The following is a 16,944-nucleotide window of genomic DNA, read 5'->3' as shown; positions in this document are numbered from 1 at the left end:
ATGAACTCGTTTTCTGAATAAAATAATTACAGTAGGCTGTTGCAAATGACGTTGTAGCTTTTTTAAATTAAATACTGCTATTTTGCAAGCCAGCACTTTGCAGTGGAGGATGTTCATCTGTGCCCTGATGGGTACACTGAGGTGCCAAGGTGTTGCAGGCTGTGTCCCTGAGCTCCATGGATGCACAAATGATCTTTCTTTGCCCTAACAGGAACTTTTTCAGTCCGTTCAACTCCTCAGCTGCAGCAGGGAGTTATTGTGGACACACCTAATGAATGCCATGGCAAATATTTCTTTGCATTTCTGCTCTAAAACGTGGCCTTTTTGTTTAATTCTCCCCCAGTCAAGCCTGCCTCCCCTTCATCTGATGGAGGTGAAACATCAGAGGAGGCCTCTTTGGGAAAGGCAAAGATCACATTAGACTGCACCTGGGGAAGTTTTAGGCACATCAGGTACCCCATAGGTCTGTGTGCAGAATACTGTTTGTAGTAAATACAAAGACTTTTATCTGTAATGCTGTCGTGTCCTCTTGACATCACATGAAGGTTTGGTCCCAAAAGTTTAGATTATAGTTTGCAAAGACTGACCTAGCTTTTTTTCCAGTTTTGATACCAAAAGCCTGATTTTTAAGAAGTGTTGAATCATCTTATCTTCCACAGGTTTGATTTTGAATTCAGAGACACAGATAAATCAGAGTCAGAAAAGGTGGGTACTCAAAATTAGAGAGATTTGGGGAGGGCTTAGGTTCCCTTGGATAAATATCTTACTTTAAGTCAATTTCTGAACAGGCAACAGGACTCAAATCCTTCAAGTTTTCATCTGTTACTCAGCACCTAATGGTGGCTTGTTTTGAGAAAGTCTTAACCTTTCTTTTTACTACAAAGTCTTTAAAAGCCAAATTCAGCTCAGCTTTAAGACTGTTAAGGGAAGTGAATAATTTGTAAAAGTTGCTGAGAAGATGGGAAATAATGCCAAAAAAGGTTATAGGTCTTTCATGTAAAATGGTAACACAACCTCTCCTTCTGCATCATTTTGGTCTCATTTACCGCAAAATATATCTGCAATAAAATGAGTTCTTGAGAAGGTGAACAAAAAGTTAAGTAGTCAAAAAGCAATTTCCATATGAGCCGAACTGAGCTAGTAAGATGTCTTGCTTTCTAAAGAAGGAGAGGTTTAATAAAAAATATGCAATTGATATATGCAGTTAATTAGCAATGTACTAGAATTTACCAAGCTTGATGACTAGCTCAAGTTAAAAATGCAATTATTGTAATTAATGTTAATTTTAGAATTTTTCTCCTGGCTATTTAAAGATCTATCTAGCACAGTGTTACAGTTAGATCTTATCCACTAAATTAGGTGGCAAGCCACGAACATTTACTGGTACTAGTTTGTTCTCCAGTACTATATTGAATTTATCTTTCAGTGTCTTCTCAACCTCTTCATCTGTAAGGGTTGTGATGTTCACCAGGTCCGTGTCCTCTGTGTAGTTGTATTTCATCTCACTGAAGGTCCATCCAACCAAGGCAAGGAACCCATTGGTGGTTTGGAGAGTGCAGATTGACTTCTTCCGAAGGATGTTATCTGGAGACACTTGGAGGTAGGCATTTAGCTCCTGGAAATCATCTATATGCCGTGGCTCGAGAGTAAATCTGTATATTTTTCGGATGTTCCCCAGTTCTGGAGTATCAGGGAAGTCACTCTTACTGTGCTCAGGAATATAATGCTTCCTTTTGACTTTCTCAAAGTACCAGATGCCGTTGTCTTCCATGAAGTGGAAAATGCCAGGGACCTGGGGTTGGTCCTTCCCAGAAATCAGCATCAGTGGCTGCCACATCTGGTAGGCACCACCAAACCCAGCATCTACTATGTAGGAATCTCCCTTGATCACCACCTTCAGCAGGATATGGTTTATAACAGCAGTGTATCCCTTCTCTGCTGGCTCATAGCTGTTTGCACCAAGAATACAGACATCATACCCTAATTCTTGCAAGGCCCAGAAGAGGAGGTGGTTGATTTCCAGGCACCATCCACCACGTTTCTTTCTCACAATCTTATTGTAAGTAGATTGCAAATCCAGTTTGATGGCCTCCCCACAATGCATGCTGAGGTTCTCAAAAGGAATGGTCTGGATGTGATGCTGGAAGATGGCTGTCAGGGTCTGCAAGTCTGCATCCTTATGGGGCTTGCTGTAAGATATTCTTCCAAAATACTCCTGAATGTTCATTTTGCCTGTGTGAGCAGAAAAGTAGCCAGTTACTGCTGTGCAGCTGTCAAGGGGTTCACTCCTGTTTCTGTAGAACAAGTTAACCAGCCTGCAAATGTAGTCTGGGCCATTTTATTGAGGATCTCAAAGAATTTAAAGTATTTCTTTAAAAAGAGAAAAGGACAGGAACAGGTGGCAATAATGCTTTCCCTCTCTCAGGGGCTGCCTTCAAACCAGGTGGATGTTTTTCCCATGGGAAGATACAGCACATGCCATTACAGAATCTGGCCACAGAGGAGGGTCCCACATGACAAAAGTTTTTGAAAATCAAGAAATAACATGTTTGCAGAAAAGCTGCCACACCATACCAGCATAAAAATCACAGTAGGATCTTACTGTTTCTTTTACCATACCAGGTAAGCAATTCTTTCTTTATCCCACAGGTAATTTAACTGGAAGGTTTTGCATTCGTGGATTCAGTTAACTGGGATTAACATCTCAGTGTGCCACCATTTCAGACAGGTTTCCATGTGAAGTAGATCGTTGTTTTCTTAATCTCTTAAATTTCCCTGGGGAGTTTAGACAGGGCTTTGACTGTGAAAGGAAGGGACTTTAATTTTTCTAACCTAAGGATAAAAGGAATTGATCTAAAAGTACATACAAGGCATATTCATAATCTTTTGGTTTCTTTGACCGTCTTTTACAAACTAAGGGCTTTAGTTTCAGATCAAATTATTGGAAATATTTTGTGTCTTTGTATCTCTGATCCCCTTTCATTAGCAGAAAGACACTGTCATTGGTACTGGTTGTGTGGCCAAGATAAAAAAAGGCTCCCTGGAAGACTTCTAATTCAGTGTCTCATCTTCTCTCTGCAAGGATTTATTTTGCCTTTAGTTTAGATTTAATTTGGCTTTTTTCCATGCAAGGATATTTGTTGTTCAGAGCAATTCACAATCTCTTAAGGCCTGTGTTAATTTCCAAAAAGTCTGAGGATTTCTTGCTTCCTTCAACTGGTTGAATGTTCCCTGGGAGGATTTTCCAAAAACCTTTTGATGTGGATGAGATGGGACAAACTTACCTTCCACTGAATATTCTCAGTTTTAGTCCAACTGTTTTCCCCCAGGGGTTTGACCCCATGTCCATGCCAGAAACTTGTGAAAATCCCACCTCAAGTCCATAGGTGGAAGTGCCCCACCCCAGCAGATGAGCAGATCCAATGGCCTTATCTCTCAACTTTAACCCCAGTCTTGATGCCAGCAGCACAACTCACATGACTTTGTTGTGTTGCTGCTGATCTGTAGTAGTACCAACAATCAGACTAATGCAGACCCACAGGAAAATGTGATAGAATAGAGAATTATCCCAATAAGGGAATAAGAAATAAACATTTTCACTTCAAAAGGACCCAAAGAGTCTACATGAAAAAACAGTAATGTCTCTTTGATACTGCATTTCATGATTTTTTTCCATCCCTTTTTTAGGACAAGGGCACTCATCTCTGGCAGGATCTCCTTGGAAACAGTTGTAGAAAGCCATTTCCTTCCCAGCACACAGCACACGTGTTCACTGGCAAGGCTCATCCTATGGTCCTCTGCCTCATTTTTTCTTTCTTTTCCCACTTTCAACAATTTTGCACCCAGGTCTGGGTGTCCCCATGACATGGGGAAAGCACAGGATGAAACCAGCTCCTCTCATCCAGCCATGGAGAGCCCTCATGGGGCACTGGCAGTGAGGCCTCAGGAAAATAATTTGGAAAACCTTTTGGGAAACTCCCTGCCCATGCCTCAGTTTCCCCAGCTGCCCCTTCTCTGGCCCCATCAATTTAAAGTCTGCTTCAGAGACAGCCTTGCGGTGGCTGACAAAATGTGCTCTGATCTCAATGAATACTTAAAGAGGTTTAAGTATAATAAAGCTGCACTACAACATCATTGACATTAGGGAGCATCCACATAAATCAGCGTTTACTCCCTCGCTGTCCTGGAGGCAGGTTTTTCCTTGGCACAGCCGTTCCCTCTGTGCGAGTGATGAGGCTGCAGCAGTGAGCAAGCTCTCTCCCTGGGGACACTTTGCGTTCCAAAACTGAGTTGCCAAATATCCCGAGCCCCAGTCCAGCTCTCAGCCTCGTTTGCTTCTGCCCCTGCAGCAGCTGAGCTTTGCTCAGCGTTCCTGCGGCTCCGTGGATAGTGAGATTCAGATGTTAGTTCTGCCTGTCTGCACGTGTCCCCCGGGATCGCTGGGTCCTTTTGTAATTAGGCTGAATATTAGGATCAGTTCTCCTCTGCTAAAAACCATGAGGGATTTCCAAGGCTGGATCCTCTTGCACATGCCTACACTGTTTGTTTGATTCTGAGTTACACTGTGAGTCAATAGCTGCATTTTTCGTACACTCTGGCTCAGCATAAAGGGTTAGTTTAACTCTCACACACTCCATGTTGCGCTTGGAAAATGCCCTTGCAATGCTCTCTCACCACCAGCCCTGTGGTTCCTGTAGTTTATGCTTTGCTAGAACACCTGCAGTGCTGTGCACAGGGTATGCAGACTCACAGGGGTGGGCATTCCCAAAGCTGCAGGATGAAGTTAAAGATCAGGCATGCAGTGCTTACCTCGCAGGCAGGCAGCTCAGGCTTTCACCCTGGGCTGTTCCAAAGTTCCCAGGAAGAGCTGCACTGGCAACTGCTGCTCTTAAAGGTCCAGGCTGCCTTTACTGCCTGGCAGGGACAGCCTTATCCTCCAGCAGAGCAGCCAAAGAGGGGAAAGAGTTTCTTCTTTTATAGCAGTTTAAATTCTGATGGTTTTATTGGTTTATTTGTATTGGCATATGTGTGGAAAGTCCTGTCGTGCAATTCGTTGAGTTAGGTGCTGCACGGAAGGCCTGAAAATTATCCAATCCCCAACCTGCTTATAATATTGAGGAGATTTTAACCTTCCACATCACAGAATGACAGCTGAAGCCCTGCAGGAGTGAAAAGCATGGGTATCATAGGCAACTTTTCTAAGTGGTTATAACCTATAGACCTAGCCTCAATCCTGCAGGTCACCCAGGGGCTTCAGTGTCTGGGGCACCTTGGTGGGCTCTCCCGTGCTAAAGCAGCAAAGCAGTCGTGAAAAAATGATGCAGATTTTACTTTGTTGACACTGATGTGGTCTGGATCCCTGTAGGAAGTGACTTATGATAGACAGAGTGTAATCCAGGGCAGGAAGGCAGTGATTTATTGCTGGGGATGGCAGCTGTTGAACTAATCACACCACACTGAGCTATTCCTCGTGGCTGACACCAGCCCCTGCAAAGCAGCAAGGTCAGATCTGCCAAGGCACATAGTTGTCTAAATTCCCCTGGGTTCAAAGAGAAGCCCTGTCCTTCAAAAGGAAAGATGGACTCTCAAGAGAACTCTGAGCTCCCTGAACCTGCTGTGCCTTTAAGTATTTGCCTCCAAAGTTAGCGATAAGGAAAAAATGAACTAGTGCAATCTGAAATGAAAATCTCTTTATTTTTTTCCTTTTTTTTTTCCTTCCAACAGCAAGTTTCATTGCATTGGTCAGCAGTACACTGTGCCTCAGTGGGTGAGCAGGAGCACTGAGCTGGGCTGTGCAGGGGCAGCACCTGGGTACATGCTCCAGAAAATAAGTCAGCAGAAGGAAAAGCGGCTTTCCCTGTTCCTGCCCTCCACACGCAGCATCTCAGGGGCAGTGGACATAACACCCTACTCTGATCTTAAAGGTCTGATTTTACAGCTCTGGACTCATTCCCCTCAGCCTGTGGAACCCTACAAAGGGCAGGAAACACCCTGACACAGGGAGAGAGGAGTGGGCACAGCTCTTTTTAGGTGTTTCCTATGTTTGTTCCCACAAAGGATGGAGATTCTCAGCTCTGTGTGGGTCTTCTCCTGCCCCACAGCTTTGCAAGACCTGCCTGGATTTTCACCTGCATCCCAATGCTTCGTCCCTGCTGTCCCACTGAGTTTAGCTCCTTCAGCTCTCACACTAATTTGGGAGCCATAGAAAAACACAGGTCATAAACAAGCCAGATCCTGGGACAATTTCTTCTGAGCATTTGTGTTGCAAGCCGCTGGTCCACACCATAAGAAGCCTCTCTTTCTTTTACAACCACATTTCATTTTCTCATAGGATGGGAGGGCCTCATGTGCTGTAAAGAACTATTGCACCCCTGCAGCCAAGCACATGTAAGTGAATTCGACTCTGGGAAGACAGGCGTGTCAGGAGCTTGCTGTGTCGCTAAGAAATTTTTTTTTGAACATGCAGAATAGCAGCTTTTATTAAATTTAAACTGCTAGTTCTAGAAAGCTGCACGTGCTTCATAGCAAGTGAAAAAGGTTCAGTGAGTTATTGTGTTTTTAAAAGACTTAGCTGGAAAATATTAGCATATACAAATAATCAGGACAATTTCAGTGATTAATAACTTTTTTTTTTTTTACTTTGGGAATACATGCTGTAATTTAGGGGGAAAAAAACATCTGAATAATTCTAGTTCACAGTGCTTGATTTTTTATTTAATTGTAATTCACTAATATAATTTGCTTAATTATAAGTGCATAGTTGTAATGCTTCCAAGATTTGTACATAAAGGAACATCAAGCATCTTCTCAAAGGGCAAAATGGTCACATTTGAGTAATTTCTCTTACTAGAAATCTTAGCCGTTAGGTATGTGATTAAGATTCATGGTTTCTCCTTATATCAGTATAATTAATATCACTGCAAACACATCCTGAGTAGAACAGATATGTTTCAGAAAAATAATTCTGTGCATGTGTTTGGGTTCAGCCATAATAATTAAGGTGCAATGACGCCCGGAGTAGAGTCTGCTGAGAGGAGCATGTATTCCCAGCAGTCTGCTGCTGAGTGCGAGCAAACAAAATGCTCAGGAGATGCTTTCAGTTCAGAGAAATGCTGCTCTTTGCTTATGTCACTGAGAGACCAGGAGCTGTGCAAAGTCAGAAACAACACATTTCTTATCATCAGTTCTAAATCGTAAATAACCTGTCCTCAAGCACTCACATGGTGAGTTTGCACAGGTGTGAGATGGCCTGACTGCCACGTGAGAGGGTGTTGTGGATGTGAGAGCAAAAAGAACAGGCTTGTGGCTTAACTGGAGAAACTCAGCACAGGATGTCTTTGTGGTTTTTTGGCTATTATATTCCCAAAATAATATAGTATTCATTTAAGAGGCAGGTATGATTTTCCCCAGGTGGAAGCACCAGGTAATAAAGACAAAGATATACAGCTCCATCATTCTGCCCAGCTACACTGGGTGCATTTAGAAAAGCTTTTAAGAGACGAAAGAAGTAGGGAATGGGCTGAGTCTGCTTCCCACTAAGCACAAACAGAAGGGCAATGATTTGATTGAGCTAGGCAGAAATTATTTGTACCCAACCTAAAAAGAAATGCAGGAATAGTTGTGAAAATCCATTTATTTTTCAGATCCATGCTCGTATGTTCTGCCTTACACTGGTGTAGGTGGAAGGAGAAAGATTAACCTTTGGATGCTTGTCAGAAAGAGAGGGAAGAATTGCCTGTAATGCCACTGGATTGAACTGTAATTCAGGCAGTGAGTTAGAACAGAGAAAACCTGCTCGTATTGACAGGTACAAATTTCTTGTCTAGTGTTATATTGAATTTCTCCTTCAGTGTTTTCTCTATTTCTTCATCTGCAAGGGTTCTGATTTCCACAAGATCCGTATTGTCCCTATAATTGTACTTCATCTCAGTGAGTTTCCACCCCACCAGTGCCCGGATGCCGTCGGCAGTCTGCAGGCTGCAGATGGACTTGGTCACAAAGAGCGAGTCAGGAGCTGTCTGCAGGTGGGCATTGCAGCCCCTGAACTCCTCAATGTCTCGTGGCTGAAGGGTAAAGAGATAAATCCGACGGCAAGCTTCATTTTCCATGTTCTGGGAAGTAGAGGTGCTTTGGTTGAGAACCAACTGCTTCCTTTTCACCTTCTCAAGGTACCAGCTCCCACTCTCCTCCTGAAAACGGAAGACCCCGGGAATCTGAGGCTGATCTCTCCCTGAAATCAGCTCCATTGGCTGCCACAGCTGGTAGGCCATCCCAAACCCCCCATCCACAATGTAGGATTTTCCCTCAAGCTCCACTTGTAGCAGCAGATGATCAATTTCATCTGGGTAGCTGTCGAGCTCTGGGACATAAACTTTTGATCCCAGAAGGGTGACATTGTAGCCAAGAGTTTTCAGGACCCAAGACAGAAGGTAGTTGTTTTCCATGCACCAGCCCCCACGATTATTCCTCACAATCTTGTTGTAGGTTGCTTCCAGGTTCAGCTCAATTCTTTCTCCGCAGTGGATGCTGAGGTTTTCAAAAGGGACAGCTTGGATGTGGTGCTGGAAAATATCTGACATGGTAGCCAGGTCTGGCTTATTGTGGGAGCCCCGGTAAGAAATTCTGGCAAAATACTCCTTGATGTCCATGCTGCCTCTGAGAGAAGGGTGGGAAAAAATAATAGGCTGTGTCAGAACTGGTGGAAGGCTCTTCCCCATCCCTTATAATGGGGTGCTTGGAAGAAGAGCAGGATTTGACTAATGTTTGTATCAAAGGCAGCTGAGTAATTGTGCTGAAAGAAGCCAATGGGACACTGCTGATGAGTACAAATGTTATTTTTATTTGCTTCTTTTACAGCTGTGATGAGAGGCTCCAGCTGTGGTAAGCACATTTCAGCAGAGTTCCTGCCCAGCAAAACTACAAATCTCTGTAGGAAGGAACGAAAGCAATAGCAGCGATGTTTCCCTGCTAGAAATTATAGGAACTGAGACTCTCCAGATCTGAACTGCTTTGCTCGTGGTTTGACTCAGCAGTGCAGAAGCAGAAAACAAACCCTCCCACTCTTACAGTGTGATCCAGAGCCTCTTCTGCAACCAAACCTGAAGCAATCTGTCCTGCCATGGGGTTTTGTTCATTATTTAGGCAGGCAGGCATGAGCTGGTCTCCTGCTCCTGCTCTCCGTGCCGGCAGTAACAGATGTGACCTGGAGTGCAGAAGGTTTTTTTAAGGTAGAAAAGGCTGTGGGAGGTTTTTTGCTGTGTTTCCCCACAGCACAGCTTAGCTCCCCAGTCCTGCTAATCACAGCCCTCCACCAGCAACAAGAGGAAACCAAGGTTTGGGCCTAAACCACGAGGTTCAAAGGCCTCGCATTTTCTGAGATCATTTTTTGGGACACACTTGCTCCTTCTGCTCGTGGTCTTCCCACTGGTGGGTGGCTGCCTGTGGGTGAGGGAGAAGGCATTGCCCTCCTCTGGGATGGCACAGGGCTCAGTGCAAGGCTATTTCACAAACACAGGGGTGGAAAGCAGCTCGAGCCCTTCCAGCCCTTGATGAGATTTTGATGGAGCCAAATACTTTTGTTATTTCTCCCCAGGCACTGCTAAATTTCAGACATCTGTAAGTATGGAGCAATGTTGTTCTCATTATTGACCTGAGAGGTCCAAAAATGCTCTCAGGTTTCTGTATGCAACTCCCAAAGTAAAATCAAAACAAAAATATCCAACTGTTCAACAGGACAGTATTCCCAATCTGACAAAAAATGGTGTTCCCAAAATTGTATGGGAATTTTGTCAGTACATAAACAAAACAATGAACATGAAAAATTCCCGTTTGGTGTAATATCCTGGCAGAAGCAGAGGGGGCCATGGTTTGGGTCCCCACACGACCTTTGGGATACCTTTACAGAACTCTGACTATTGCATCATGGCCACCACCGTGTCTCAACATCCGAGCAGGCCTGAGTCATCCACGACAGGGTTAAGAGCATCACAGTCAGGAGGTTCTCTTTGTTCAGCTTTTGGCTGTTCCCAGGATTTTCCCAGAACTACAGTTCTATTCATTTCTGAAAACTTGGCACAAGCTTAGTTCTTGTTGTGTGAATTTTAAACCAGCATCACCAGCAATGAGATGTTTTTCCCTTTTTCTCCCTTCCTTTCCCTCTGCCACAGCAAGGAGAACTTTTTACTTACAGTGAAGATGTTGGTGTGGATTTGTCTGTCTGTCCATCTCTTGAGGGTGTTTAGAGGGCTGTTTTAATGGGGATTGCTGAAATGAGGCAGATGGCACAAATGCCCAAGTTGCTTGAAGCTTACAACTGAGTAAATAAACCAGCGTATCTACAACGCCGAGCAGCTGAGCTCCTTGCTCTGCCCTACACCATTTCTGCTGTGCTTTGTCCCCAGCCAGATTTAACTTCCTGGTTAGAGAGCATTCAGCTACCAAGATCCAGGGGTTAAGAAAAAGACTTACCTGGAAAATCAGTTCAAGTGCCAGTGTACCTCCAGGGCTTGGGGTGGTTCTAGGCTAAGCAAGTGGCGTGGCTGGCTGTCCTCTGCTTAGCACAGACAGGGTTTGAGGACTGCTTTCCAGCTGCTTTTCAGGGCAATTTCCTTTCCTTCAACTTGCTTTCACCCGCCTCTGTCAGATTGCAAAAGCTGAAAAAAAAAAAAAAAAAAAAAGGGAAAAGAAACACCCCGAAGGGTGGAGCGTGAGAGCTGGAGTGAGCCAGCAAAGCCAGCAGCAGTGTAAACCTGGCTGTTGTTAGAGCAGAGGCTGCTTCACATTTTCACTTGTTTGCTGCTGCCTGCAGGGGCCTGCTCAGGCTGTCACCAAAATAGTTTTGTTTCAGTAGCTTGCTGGATGTACTCGGGTGATGCAGTTTTCTTCTCCCAGTCATTAGATTACTATTTGTTTGGAAATGTGGGGAAGGAAAGCTCACATGCATTCAGTCTGAGAAGGTTTTGGCACTGCTTCTGAAGAACAGCAAGATTTCAGCACAGTAACCTGCGCCTGCAACCTGCTTACCCCAGTCTGCAGCACAGGAGCTTCAGTGCTGCCTTTGCTTCCTTTGCTCTGTGTGATTATTACAGCAAATTTAATAGAATATAAGAAAGCACCAGGCCAGCAGTGTGAATCCTTTGGTCTTCACCCACAGGAATCGCCTGCAGATGTTGTTGATGGTGAGGATGCTCTTGGCAGAGTGATGACTATGAAGTATTAACACATAGGGAGCTCCAGCCTCTCAGAGTATTTAATATTGCTTTTGTATCTCCCAATTTTGTTTGCATTTTGTCAAGTCTGATTCATTCCCTGACATCTACAGCTGGATCTTCCCTGTTAGCTCCCCGACAGTAGTTCCAGTCCTTCACATTTAGTGTCAGTGCCAAGCTCCATTCAAACACTGATTTATTGGGATAATTAGCAGGGATAATAAATCAGATGAAACTAAGATATCTGTGACAACCCATTACACAGCTCTTTGGCTTTTTATCATCCCATCAGTGGCCCATATGTGACCCCACAAGAGAGAACCCAAGCCACAAGATGCTGAAGGGAAAGGAGAACCTGCCCTCATCAGGCTCATCTGGGCAGATCCAAATCAGTACAAAGAGAAAGTTCATACTCCTGTCTGAATCCTACTGATCTTTTCTTCCCACAGAACCCTCATTTTGACAGGGAGAAGCCAAAAGTCAAGCAGGCAGATCCCAGTCCTGATGGAAACCCTCCTGATATTCCATGGACCTGTCTCTGTACAGGTGAGGAGACCCATCCATGCTCCTTGTCCAGAGAGTTTCCCTTATGTGAACTGGCTCAGGGTCAGTGCTAGGGAACTTTGGGGTCCAGTTTATAAATACAGATGTTTTCTGACCCAGGAGGAGTAAAACCCATTTTCCCTGGTACTTTGATGCTCAGCTTTTCTCAGCTCTTCTCGCTAAAACCTATCTGATATTGAGAATTTCTTCCATGTCTTTCAAATTCTCATCCCAGCTCACAACCCTGCATCACTCTCCTTTTTCTTCACGCACATTTTACAGCCAAGCCATTGCAACCACGAGCTCCCCAGGAGTGCCCAAGGCCAGCACAGGGCAAAGCTCAAAGCCAGGGAATGCTAAAGGTAAGGAAAGGCTGATCTTGAGCCCCAAGCCTTGCTGGAGTTTGTTCAGTGCCTTGGCAGATCATCAGGGCTAATTCCAGGTGGGGCAATAAACTGCAGTGACAGCTGTGGGTGATGGCCACAAGGTGCCCTCACCTGTCCCCAGGAGCCACAAAGGGCAGAGCTGGGATGGGGAACACAACAACCACGGGGGGAGTGTGGAAATGGGAATGTCCTTGGAAAGGACACTGCTGTCCACCTGGACACTGAAACGCTGCTTCCCAGCCTTGGCAGGAGCCAGAGCTGGCTGAGATTTTTCCAGAAGATCCTCAATGTAATTGCACTCACTTTTATATAAATTTAAACTGCTGACAGCATTAAATTGAATACTGAAATCCTTCTCTCATCCTGACTCTCCTGAGAGGCCTCATCAAATATCTCTCCCTCCCTGCTTTAATGGAGCATTAGATGCTGAAGTATTTACTTGGGGAAATAAAAGCATTGGGTGCCCTATTTGAGGTAAAAGTCAAGTGTCTGGTCCCTTCTATAATCAGCTCTCTGGCACACTGTATAAAAAATGAAGGTGCATTATTTATATTATTATATAATATTATATTATGTTATATTTTCTTATATTTATTATCTTATTACAAGGATGTCTAACATACAAACTATACATATATATAGACTCTTAAAGTAATAAAGCAATTGAGGTGTTTTAAATGGAATTAGTCTGACATCTTAAACTTTTACATGAGGTCAGGTCCTACTGAGCTCTGAGCCAAGTGTCTGGCTCTTGCCTTTCATTTCCAAAGGGAATTTGATAGATGCAGGCTGCCCTAATCCAAGACTGGTAATAATATTCACGCCTCTAAACATATTCATAGTGGCAGTACTCCCTCATGCTTGACATTCATTGTCTTCCTTAGGTAATTCCAGATATCAAAGCTGTGGCTACGTGTCTTTCTGGATTTGTATTCTCAACATCCACCATGTGCAGCTGGGTGTTGTCCATCCAGCCAAAGGATGAGCCTGTAGCTCCAGCAGAAACTTTTCCCCATGGCACTACAGAAGGGAGCAGCTGTGCTGGACATTTCTTGGCTTTTCCTCAGTGAAGAAGAGGCCAAATCTTTCTTTTTAGTGTTTCCTCTATCGCATCTTTCTGAGGGCTGCTGGGGGTCAAAAGTTATCTCCTCTGCCAAGATGAGGTTTTTCACACAAACTAACTCTGATGGTGTTAATGTAGACCACGTTGGTCTGCAGATCCTTCCAGCTCTGAGGGTTTCAGCATGAATCTCTCACACATAAATGGTCATAATTCAGTTAAATTCCATTACAAGGGGAGCAACTGGCTTTTCTACATGCATGGTTTTATCTCACAGAGGCTTTAACGGAAAAATAGAACATTTTAAGTAACTGCTTTTAATGTAAATGTGCCTATACATCTGCCAGTTAGGAAGATGGAGAATTTGCCTCCATTTCACAAGCAATAATCACACCCCTAACAGGCTGCTCCTGTCTCCATCTCATGGGCCTCCTCTCCCAGAGATGCCAGCAGTGTTGTCAAACTCTGAAAGGGCTGAGAGAATGTCATGGAGACTGGAAAGCAGACTCCATTATTATCCATCACTCATCACTGGTAGCTGCTGGGTGATTGCAGGGCCATGAATTCTCCTCTGCAGGGACAGAAAGGCCTCATTTGAAAATATAAATGTTATATTGGTCTAGCTCAAAAGTCATCCTGTTACAATGAATTAGCTGATCATCTGCAAAAATTCCTGCTAAGCAAATACATAAAATAGCCTGTTACCTGGGCACACATAATTACACCCATTTTGGTACAAGCTGCCTCACCAAGAGGGTTTGCAAGTCAACAGTCTCTATCACTGCCAGGCCCAGGAATGGCTGGGTATTCCAACCTGTGCACCACTTGCAAAAAAATACAGTTTCAATATTTTTTAAGAGGAAAATATTCTCAAATAATGTAACGGTGAAATGACCAAAGGAGGGTGACATGTGTATGAATACAAGGGGGTGATGTGCACTTGCTCAGCCTCTGAAATTCCATATATATATTTCTAACCTCTAAAGAAAAAATATTGGTAAATATGCCCAAATGCAGCAGCAGTCACCATTTATGAGCCGTGAAACCACCAAGCCTCATCCTCAACAGGGTTAAATTGTCCTCATTCCATCAGAACCACGTGGCAATGCTGCATCCACTCACCTGGGTTTGGGTCTGCTCCTCAAAAGAGCTCCTCCAAAACCAAACTGCTGTTTCAGTGCAAAAACCCTCACGGACTTCAATGGGAATCTGGATCAGTCATAGTTCAGGCAATCAGCCTGGAAGCATGCAAAGCAGGAGCAATTACATGAGTTCTGTCTTTCCTATTACTCAGGTTTTATATTTTCTTTTTGGAGGTAGATGGGAAGGAAACCTTTTATCTTGGTGAAGAGTGTTACAGTGACAGCAAAGGGGAAAAAAAGCAACTGTGCCTTTGGAAAACACATTTTCATTACAATGTACTAACACACATCACAGAAATAATATATGTTTGTGATGACAAAGTATTCCCACCACTCCACTGCTGAATTTGGTGTACAGGTGGGGAAAAGAAAAGAGAGATGTTCTGGATTAAAAATGCTCTCCCAGACTTACCTTTACTGGGATTTTATTTGCTTTCTGCCCTGCAGTGTGCTCGGGGGGACACACTGCTGTGACTCCCAAGTGGCGCTGCAGGAATTTGTGCACTCTTCAATATCCTTTTCACAGGTTTTTCCTGCCTGCCCTGTATGTTTACAGCACAAAGCAATGTGCACCATGTAGAGGTGCATGGAAAAGAAGAGGTGAAGTTTCAGGAATCATCCCTTTCCCAAAAAAAAAACTCCACACCTGCTGGGATGCCCCACACGTTACCCATAATAATATTACTTTTTTTTCCTAGCAAGGAGCAATTTTATCCTTGATCATACAAACTACTGAATGGGCTTTGCTGTGAGATTATGAACCTGATTAATTTGACATCATCCCTGAGTATTTTCATCCCATAAGGTAAAAGGCAACTAATTTCCTTGCAGTGGTCATGGTCTTTCCTTTTCCTCATCACACCGTTGCAAATTGATGCTACACCCAGGGCAGTGTCTCCTCACAGGCAGATGCTGAGGATTCTGCCATGATGGAAGATTGTCATCCACCTTCCAAACCCTTATTTAATAGGAGCTGTGGTGTGAAATTCTGGTCAAACAGTCCTTGAAAAGTAACCACCTGCTTTTTAAGCATCTGGAGGCACATCTCTTCTGCTCCTCTATTTAAAATAAATAGAGCTGTCATGGAGAAAAGCCTGTGGTTCAGCCACGTCCCTCTGAGACCAAACCAAGCAGTAGATTTGTCAATTCACACTAATGCTATTTTTAATTGCTTTCTCAGCAGTTGTGCTGGGACCTGCCCAGCACCAGACGCTGCACCTCGTGTTGCAGTGCAGCCCCTGCCATCCCCTGGGCCACACAAACAGACTCAAACATGGTGCTGACAAATACATTGTTGTCTCTGGGGCTGGAGGCCGAGACCCTGAACCCGGGGTGGCGATGGAATAAAGTGCCTTCAACTCAGGATAGCTTTCTGCTAAAATATCCAAGCTGTGCAAACCCTTTGGGAAATTTCCAAGATGCAGCAGGGCTCAGCAGCCAGCCAGGCCAGCAAAGCAGCTGCAATGTCCTTTTTCCTCATTTTCCAGCTCCTATGGGTGGCATCAGGCGCTCCCCAGCTCTGCAGGGAAGATGGGGTGGGCAGATCTGTAAATCCTTCAGAGGGTGAAACCCTTCCCTTTCATCCTCCATGAAAGCACTAAGCAACCTCACCAAATCACGTCTTTTGCCAGGTCCTTACCCAGTTTGCAATTATTCCTCCAATTCCTGTCTATGTCAGCAGAGATAATGACTTTCCAGACAGTACTGTATCAGAATCTTTACTGAAATGCACTGCCTGAAGTCCCACTACACATTTCTTCCTCCTAGAAAATCTCATACCTAATCATAGAAACCCAGTAGTTAATGTGTGCTACCATTTTTAATAAAGTCCCATTCTGTGGTTATTGCTCACAACAGTCAGAGGCAGCCATAGCATCTGGTGTGCCTGAATCTGTCTCTCCCCTTACACATCTCTCTGAGGGGTATTCTCCAGTGTCATCCAAATTCAGACAGTGAGAACACATATTCTGCTTTCAGCTAATAATTGAGAGACTAAACCTGCCTGGCTGCTGGGGACTCCAGGGAAGGGCTTGGAAATTGGCTGAGAGCTTCTTTCTCAACTTTTGTCAAAGCAGCTTCTGAATGTTTCATCATATGAACATTTGCCTGCATATTTATGTGGCCACAAAGATTCCTGGGTTAAAGCTGCAAAATCAATTCACCCACTGCATCAGTTCTCCATCCCCATTGCAACTCCAGCTGACCTGTCTGATTGGGTTTTCATCACTCTGCACAATGAAGACACAAATGGGTAATGCCCTGGCCCGTCCTCCTGGAGAAAGTTTTTCTTTTAATCCTTTGCTAATTAATGTACCATTAATGGGGTTCAGCCCCAGCAGGGGGACAGCAGAACTGAACTCCAGCCTGGCCAGGTGTGAAGGATCTGTGACATGACAGTGGCCAGATTGCCTGGCTGATACAACCAAAAGAAAAACCTTTTTTTTTTTAACTGCCATCAGTCAATCAGTAACCTGGAGTGGAAAACACTCAATCCACCTCACAAAACCAGTTAGTTCCTACTGCTGCCAAGCACAAACCCAAATCCCACTTTGGTTCAAGGTGCAAGCCTGGATTGTAGCTCTGCTGCCCAGCTGGCACTCCCTCTT

The 16,944-nt window shown here is 44.2% G+C and overlaps 2 protein-coding genes and 2 long non-coding RNA genes across 5 annotated transcripts; 2 read left to right on the top strand and 2 right to left on the bottom strand.

Annotated features, from left to right (window-relative positions):
- Positions 1 to 619: 619 nt before the first annotated feature.
- LOC131582804 (uncharacterized) lies at positions 620 to 1,848 on the top strand. The gene is made up of 3 exons (XR_009278387.1): positions 620 to 705; positions 1,427 to 1,600; positions 1,749 to 1,848. It is a non-coding gene; the product is annotated as an uncharacterized LOC131582804 (long non-coding RNA).
- On the bottom strand, positions 704 to 10,574 carry LOC131582802 (arylamine N-acetyltransferase, liver isozyme-like). 2 transcript variants are annotated; one of them, XM_058846303.1, is made up of 2 exons: positions 10,468 to 10,574; positions 704 to 2,232 (listed from the first exon to the last, which is right to left on the bottom strand). In XM_058846303.1, exon 2 carries the CDS (start codon positions 2,225 to 2,227, stop codon positions 1,337 to 1,339), a length of 891 nt encoding a protein of 296 aa, XP_058702286.1. In that variant the 5' UTR covers positions 2,228 to 2,232; positions 10,468 to 10,574; the 3' UTR covers positions 704 to 1,336. The 2 variants fall into 2 exon arrangements, with proteins under 2 accessions (XP_058702286.1, XP_058702285.1); XM_058846302.1 differs by lacking the exon at positions 10,468 to 10,574 and adding an exon at positions 4,810 to 4,868.
- Positions 2,439 to 14,329, top strand: LOC131582805 (uncharacterized). Its single transcript, XR_009278388.1, has 3 exons — positions 2,439 to 2,622; positions 11,657 to 11,753; positions 13,021 to 14,329. It is a non-coding gene; the product is annotated as an uncharacterized LOC131582805 (long non-coding RNA).
- On the bottom strand, positions 6,665 to 10,607 carry LOC131582799 (arylamine N-acetyltransferase, pineal gland isozyme NAT-3-like). The gene is made up of 2 exons (XM_058846299.1): positions 10,468 to 10,607; positions 6,665 to 8,655 (listed from the first exon to the last, which is right to left on the bottom strand). The coding sequence occupies exon 2, from the start codon at positions 8,646 to 8,648 to the stop codon at positions 7,776 to 7,778; it is 873 nt and encodes a 290-aa protein (XP_058702282.1). The 5' UTR covers positions 8,649 to 8,655; positions 10,468 to 10,607; the 3' UTR covers positions 6,665 to 7,775.
- Positions 14,330 to 16,944: the final 2,615 nt, after the last annotated feature.

Source organism: Poecile atricapillus, chromosome 10 (genome assembly GCF_030490865.1).
Source record: "Poecile atricapillus isolate bPoeAtr1 chromosome 10, bPoeAtr1.hap1, whole genome shotgun sequence".
NCBI lineage: Eukaryota > Metazoa > Chordata > Aves > Passeriformes > Paridae > Poecile > Poecile atricapillus.
Note: the sequence above shows the minus strand (reverse complement) of the source record. Positions and strands in the feature narration are given on the sequence as shown.